The following is a 7788-nucleotide window of genomic DNA, read 5'->3' as shown; positions in this document are numbered from 1 at the left end:
AACACTAGCTGGGTTTCCATCACCCTGCTTTTATGCGCATTTTGAAGTATCGCATCAGAATCGAGTGATGGAAACGCTGAATTTCGAATAAAAATGCCTTAATTCACAAAAAAGTTTTTACGCTCGCTTGAGGTGGTTTTTGACTTGTGCGAAAAAGGGTTAATGCGAATATACTGGGAGATGGAAATGCATTTTGCGAATAAATTCCTCCAAGCGCATTAAAAAAGTAATGTGACTTTGCGCTATGGGGCGGCAAATCCTGACTAACCAGCAGACCGATCTTGTTCCACAGCATCTGAAATGTTGTTATATGGTCATTCGGAAATGCCCGAGCAAAGTCTGTCATCAAAGTATTTCTGTATAATTGCCTCCCAGAACTGTTAAACGACTGCGCTCCCAAACAGCAGCATCCACCTCCGAAAGCATTAACCGCATTCATTGTGTTTCGTCTGCTTGTTCTGAGGTGCAAGTAATTTATTATATAGGAAAATTATTATATTCAGTAGCTTCTCCTACTTTTCTTAGCGATGTATAGTGCCAGTTTATCAGGAAGTGATGATTTTGTTCTCTTTGACTCGTTGGATGGAAACGGTGCTTGTTCGCAAATGTTTCATGCGATATTCCAATTTTGCGCATAAGTTAAATTCGCAACTTTGGTTGGAAACCCAGCTACTGTTTAAATGCCGAATACAGACTACTGCCACCTGCTGGTATGGGAGAGTTTTGTTCTCTCACGCAGGCTCCGTCGGCTTTAGTGTGTTCTAGTGCAACTTTTTTTTGCCCTGACATGCAGTCGGCTTTCCTCGACACTAGTTCTCTGGCGTCGGTTTGGTGTGTCCCCACCCTTAGATTGTTATTTATAAAGCCTAGCGCTCATTAAAGGGGTTCTATTATGCTCGTGTAAGTCTTGATTTAGTTTTTGGGGTGTTCTAGAATAGGTTTTCATGCTTGATTGTTCTAAAAGCGCATTATTTTTCACATATTTTACCTTATTGCAGCATCGTCTGTCTCAAACGCGCCGTCTAATTCCCGTTTCGATGAAACCCCTCCTTTTGAAATGAGTTCTGATTGGTTAGCTGGCTCAGTGAATTGTGACTGGCGATCTGCTTATAGCATGTTCTGGAAATGTTACGCCCCTTACCATAACCACGAGTTTCATCTGCTCAGTTATACATATTAACAATGCTGTCAATTTTTCCATACCAATTTCGAGCCCGATTCTGAGAATGTTAATGAACAACAGGATCACGCAGAACCTTTGGTCTTTTATGGTCTCTAGTGCAGCTCAACCAAGCCTTGCTTTGTGTATTCTGTGGGCGGGAATGGTTTAAATGACTGACATTGGGACTTCACAAGATCCGGAAGAAGCACATTATAGTCCGAACTAGCCGTTTGTTGTAGTTCTTGAAAGGGGTTTTCTGTATATCTCCCTTTGGAGTGCACTTTGTAACCTTGCAGATCTTTTGTATGCTGAAACAGGAACATTACACACTAACTTGAAAAAGTGAAAAAGCATAATAGGACCCCTTTAACTTAATGGAGTACCCGAGGATCACATCCTTATCCAGTCGGTTACAGCAAATGTGCCTTTGTTGTATTGCATGAGACAATACATTGTTTCCCTTTCCTCTACCAGGTACCATTTTCCAACTGTAGTGAGGAGTGTGAACCTGGAACCAGAAAAGGAATTATTGATGGCAAACCCACATGCTGCTTCGAGTGTACAGAGTGCTCAGATGGGGAGTACAGTGATCATAAAGGTTAGCAAATGCATGAATTAGCAACAAGTATACTTGAGTCGAGACTTAGAGCAGAGGAGTCCAATCCTGCTCCTGGAGCACCACCTTCAAGCAGAGTTTATCTCTAGTCCTAATTAAGCAGGTTGCACTTACTGCACTTCTCCTTCATTTCTGTGGTATCCTATTGTACAACTCTAACAGCAGTTCAGTGATGTCAAGGCTATAATGCAATCCAGCTCCAACACACCTGCCTGGACATTTCTAGTGAGTCTGAGGACCTTGATTAGCTGCTTCAGGTGTGTTTAATAATGGTTGGAGCTAAACTCTGTGGGACAGTGGCCCTTTAGGGAAAGGTTTGGACACCCCTGCTATAATGGCATATGTGATCCATGTTGAATGTTATGCTTTCTTCAATGGTAGACGCACAAAGGTTGATATTTTGGGTTACCTACCCTTGGGTTAGAGCAGGGGTAGCCAAGCCTGCTCCTGAATGGTTACCGTCCTAATGGTGAATGGTTACCAGCTAATCAAGGTGTTCAGGATTACTAGAAAAAATTACTTTTAAGTCTCCAGCAAGGTGACTCTGCTGGATGAGGGTAGGCTACCCCTGTTGTACAGCACCTTTTATTCTTAGTCAATTTCAACATTTGCTAATTACATTATAAAAATTAAGTTGTATCTGTTAATATTAGTTAGTGCACAATGCAAAAACAATGAACTGCTGCATTTTATTAACAAGCATTAACAAAGATGAACTCTTTCCTCGCCATATGATTTATGATACAGCACTGATGGAATTTTCCTGCTTTCTGTGTTTTCACTGTTGTACTGTAGGAGGCGCTATTACACATCTTCTGAAAGAGTACTGAATCTCCGGATCAAAACACGGGCGAAGAAGTAGAAACAAGTGATAGCATACAGTGGGTACGGAAAGTATTCAGACCCCCTTAAATTTTTCACTCTTTGTTATATTGCAGCCATTTGCTAAAATCATTTAAGTTAATTTTTTTTCCTCATTAATGTACACACAGCACCCCATATTGACAGAAAAACACAGAATCGTTGACATTTTTGCAGATTTATTAAAAAAGAAAAACTGAAATATCACATGGTCCTAAGTATTCAGACCCTTTGCTCAGTATTTAGTAGAAGCACCCTTTTGATCTAATACAGCCATGAGTCTTTTTGGGAAAGATGCAACAAGTTTTTCACACCTGGATTTGGGGATCCTCTGCCATTCCTCCTTGCAGATCCTCTCCAGTTCTGTCAGGTTGGATGGTAAACGTTGGTGGACAGCCATTTTTAGGTCTCTCCAGAGATGCTCAATTGGGTTTAAGTCAGGGCTCTGGCTGGGCCATTCAAGAACAGTCACAGAGTTGTCGTGAAGCCACTCCTTCGTTATTTTAGCTCTGTGCTTAGGGTCATTGTCCTGTTGGAAGGTAAACCTTCCACCCAGTCTGAGGTTCTGAATGCTCTAGACTGGGTTTTCATTAAGGCTATCTCTGTATTTTGCTGCACTGAGCGTTTTCTTAGGAACCTTAAGTGCAGCAGAATTTTTTTTGTAACCTTGGCCAGATCTGTGCCTTGCCACAATTCTGTCTCTGAGCTCTTCAGGCAGTTCCTTTGACCTCATGATTCTCATTTGCTCTGACATGCACTGTGAGCTGTAAGGTCTTATATAGACAGGTGTGTGGCTTTCCTAATCAAGTCCAATCAGTATAATCAAACACAGCTGGACTCAAATGAAGGTGTAGAACCATCTCAAGGATGATCAGAAGAAATGGACAGCACCTGAGTTAAATATATGAGTGTCACAGCAAAGGGTCTGAATACTTAGGACCATGTGATATTTCAGTTTTTCTTTTTTAATAAATCTGCAAAAATGTCAACAATTCTGTGTTTTTCTGTCAATATGGGGTGCTGTGTGTACATTAATGAGGAAAAAAAATTAACTTAAATGATTTTAGCAAATGGCTGCAATATAACAAAGAGTGAAAAATTTAAGGGGGTCTGAATACTTTCCGTACCCACTGTATATATAAGCAGATGCATATGTAAAATAACGCGATCATCAAGCATTTAACAGCATATAAATCAAAATATTAAAAAAAAATTACATAACGAATGAAATGATGATCCAAAAAATGGTATAGGACCGTGCAAGGGTGTTGATGGAAAAAATGTAAAAAAAAAATAAAAAAAATTCTGAGCTTTTTGTTTAAAATGTTGCTTTTTTTAATGAAACATAAAAATGCATGAAACTGTTTTTTCTTTTTTTTTTAAAGCAGAGGCTGTGTTCTTTTGACATATTGCATGTTAAGATATTCATACAACAAAATATAAAAGTGCTGGCAGTTACTAGGGCAGCACAATTACTCAAATTTCTAATCACTATTACAATTACGAATGCCACAATTAATCGTTCAAAGTCCACTTATGTTATTCTGCGTGTTTAAGATGCGTTTTTTTCTTTCTACAGGTTATCTTAAGAGTTTTTACATTCTTTTAATTTTAGTATAACATTATAATACCATGCATATTTTTACTTTTTTTATTTAAAGAAGAAACCAATCCAGTGTATAGTTCAGATTTGAGGCTTAATGCTATAGAAAAGCAATACAAGTTTTCCAGTTAGTGTGTTTTCAGCTTGTTTATTTTTATATAAAATTATGGCATGCGGTTGCTTCAAACAATGGTATAAACATCATTCAATATAAATTGTGATTATATGATGTGTAATAATCGCAATTACAATTTCAAGGGAATAATCGACATTTATGATTTTTGTCTAACACTGGCGTGGAAAGAGTTAATTAATGTAAAGACTAGATTCCTCATTTTTAAATCTTTGAATTAATCTTCCTCATTGAAAAACCTTTCAAATAGATTCAAGAGTACTGTCTATATCCTTCTCTTTTGCTGCCATTCCTACACACACACACACACACACACACAATTTCCTTAATGTTATACTCCCGTTTACCCCTAGTCTATTTATCCAACATCTAAGGGACGTAAACAGAAGCATTGACTAATGTTAAGATTTGAGTACTTATTGTACAATTGAGTGCTTTTGTAATATTTTTTTCCTGTTTCTTTTCTTTTCTCCACAGATGCCAGTGTTTGCTCTAAATGCCCAAACAACTCATGGTCTAACGGCAATCACACGTCCTGCTTTCTGAAGGAGATCGAGTTTCTGTCCTGGACCGAACCATTTGGGATCGCTTTGGCCTTACTTGCAGTTCTCGGGGTTCTGTTAACAGCTTTCGTGTTGGGTGTTTTTGTGCAATTCCGTGATACTCCGATTGTGAAGGCGTCGAACCGAGAGCTGTCGTTTCTTCTGCTTTTCTCACTCATCTGTTGTTTCTCCAGCTCTCTTATATTCATAGGCGAGCCACAGGACTGGACGTGCCGTGTACGGCAACCAGCTTTTGGAATCAGCTTTGTGTTGTGCATCTCTTGCATTCTAGTTAAAACCAATCGTGTCCTACTGGTGTTCGAAGCCAAAATCCCCACCAGCCTCCACCGTAAATGGTGGGGATTGAACCTGCAGTTCTTACTGGTGTTCCTGTTCACGTTTGTGCAGGTGATGATCTGCGTCGTTTGGTTGTACAATGCTCCACCAGGGAGTTACAAGAACTATGACATCGATGAGATTATCTTTATCACCTGCAACGAGGGCTCCATGATGGCGTTGGGATTCCTGATCGGTTATACATGCCTGCTGGCAGCCGTTTGTTTCTTCTTTGCATTCAAGTCTCGGAAACTTCCCGAAAACTTCACGGAGGCCAAGTTCATCACATTTAGCATGCTCATTTTTTTCATTGTTTGGATCTCCTTCATCCCCGCATACTTCAGCACGTATGGCAAATTTGTCTCGGCGGTCGAGGTCATTGCCATTCTGGCTTCCAGCTTCAGTCTGCTAGCATGTATCTTTTTCAACAAGGTCTACATCATCCTCCTGAAACCATCCAGGAACACGATTGAGGAGGTTCGTTGTAGCACAGCAGCTCATGCTTTCAAAGCAGCAGCGAAAGCGACACTGCGACACAGTTCTGCCTCCAGAAAGAGGTCAAGCAGTGTGGGTGGGTCCTCTGCCTCCTCGCCCTCTTCGTCAATCAGCCTGAAGACCAACGGCAATGAAATTGAGTTCCCCTCTACGCGGAGACATAGTCAGAAACCAAGGGTGAGCTTTGGAAGCGGAACAGTCAGTCTCTCCATAAGCTTTGAGGAAGCTAGAAAGAACTCGGTCAAATGAGTGCACACAAACTGGTTTGCACTGTGATTCTGGTTTAAGGATATGGTCGTTTTTGTACTCAGTGGTGGTATCACAATAGCTGTATCCGTCATTTTCTCCAAAGAAACCTCCCAGTCTTCAGGCCCGGACTGATCTCTGTCAACAAAACTTAGACCCACCATAACTCACCGACACAAAAGAGTCATTTGCATACAATCCGATTGTGTACCACAGCATTCTTTCATAGACACTTTTTATGTCACTCTGTTTTAGGCATCTGCTGAATGCCTTATATGTAACACAGAAGTGGATAAATAAAACAAAAACACCTGATTTATGTCTACTGTGATTTCTAATGCCTTGGTAATAGTTCTAATATTTCAGAGAAGAGCTTGCAAGCAAAAAAGGAAAGTGACGGAGCCTATAACACACCTTGTATCTGACGTAACACGACCTTTTTCTTGCTCAACAATCTTGCATGCTTACAAGCTCTACACATTGCTGCATTATAGCAGTCAGAATAGCACAGCCCTGTTGTAATAGCTGGACCTTCTTCTCACTGGAAGTAACGTAAGTCGTGCAAAGACGGAATGACGTTAAACGGACAGTTCTCACTAAGTCTGATGAAACACCTAAACTATAAATAATCATTACAAGCTTACCGTTGTGAATTTGGGTAGAAACGGTTTTTCAACACTGACTTTTTACGTACGTACTTACTTTGTCAATATTTTTGTTGTTTTTTAAAGAGTACATATCTGCCTTTTTCAAGGTGCATTTAGGTCCCAGAGGAGAATAAACATAAATATAATTAATAATTACTAACAGGTGTAAACCATGACATCATAATGGATGTTTCTGATTGGACAACAATTCACAATTGTAACCACACTGAGATAATAGGTTCCATTTTCATATCAAAACCAAACCATTTATATAATATATGATATAACGCAATAGTTCATTTGTTACTAAATTGTTACATATAGAGAGATGATTGAGTTTTACTGGACCATCTTGCCTGTGCCACAATTTTGGTCTTGCTATCCAAATAACAGAAAGTACATTCTTCTTTCGGCTGAAGAGGCAAAGGAAGCAGGAAACAAAGTGGTGGTAAAATGAGCAAATAACTTTGTTGTTACTCAGTCTGATTTTATCTGATCAGCACAAGTTCAACAAGCATTATACTGAAGCGCAAGGAATGGAAAATTACTACGTCGCAACAGAGAAAGTGTGCAAAAAACAGATGTATGTTTTATATACAACTCACAAACCATTCAATGCATGTGTCGATATGAGTTTTAGTGAAAATGAAGGTAAAGCTCTGTTAACACTTTTTTTTAGAAGTGTGTCCCATCGTGTAGGCTAATGGAAAGTTCTGCACACACTTGTGGTCTTCATGCCCACTTCAACACTTGGGCCAAATACACGAAAGATGTAAGTATTAGGCAAGCGGTCAAGTGCAAAGACAGTGTGGGTCTATTGGTGAGAGATGTTTCACTGTTAAAAAAAGAAGGAAACTATAAAATAGGAGCCCTATTCCTTGAGAACATTGTCTCTGCCCCTCATGCAGTTTCACAGAACAGCCTTTTTGATCGTTTAAATTGGAAAAAAAAAATGGACCATGCAGTAAAAGAAATATCTTTTAAATTACTCCACAAATTTTCTGACGAAAACATTTGGATCAGAGAACGCTCCTTTTGTCAGAATGACACTGAGACCCTTCTTCGTTTGTTTTGGTGATGCAGTTATACTTCTCAGCTCTGGAAAGATCTTAGTTTGTTTATCTCGAGTAGCCTACTAGATTTTTCA

The 7788-nt window shown here is 39.5% G+C and overlaps 1 protein-coding gene across 1 annotated transcript in view; it reads left to right on the top strand.

Annotated features, from left to right (window-relative positions):
- LOC107702888 (extracellular calcium-sensing receptor-like) overlaps positions 1-6300 on the top strand; it is a 21453-nt gene extending 15153 nt beyond the window's left edge. Inside the window, exons 5-6 of the mRNA XM_016505329.1 lie at positions 1637-1760; positions 4853-6300. Coding sequence (XP_016360815.1) covers positions 1637-1760; positions 4853-5997 — 1269 coding nt within the window. The 3' untranslated portion in view covers positions 5998-6300. The remainder of the gene's footprint in view (positions 1-1636; positions 1761-4852) is intronic.
- Positions 6301-7788: the final 1488 nt, after the last annotated feature.

This window comes from Sinocyclocheilus anshuiensis, unplaced genomic scaffold, assembly GCF_001515605.1.
Source record: "Sinocyclocheilus anshuiensis isolate Anshui unplaced genomic scaffold, SAMN03320099.WGS_v1.1 scaffold238, whole genome shotgun sequence".
In the NCBI taxonomy this organism is placed as follows: Eukaryota; Metazoa; Chordata; class Actinopteri; order Cypriniformes; family Cyprinidae; genus Sinocyclocheilus; species Sinocyclocheilus anshuiensis.
Note: the sequence above shows the minus strand (reverse complement) of the source record. Positions and strands in the feature narration are given on the sequence as shown.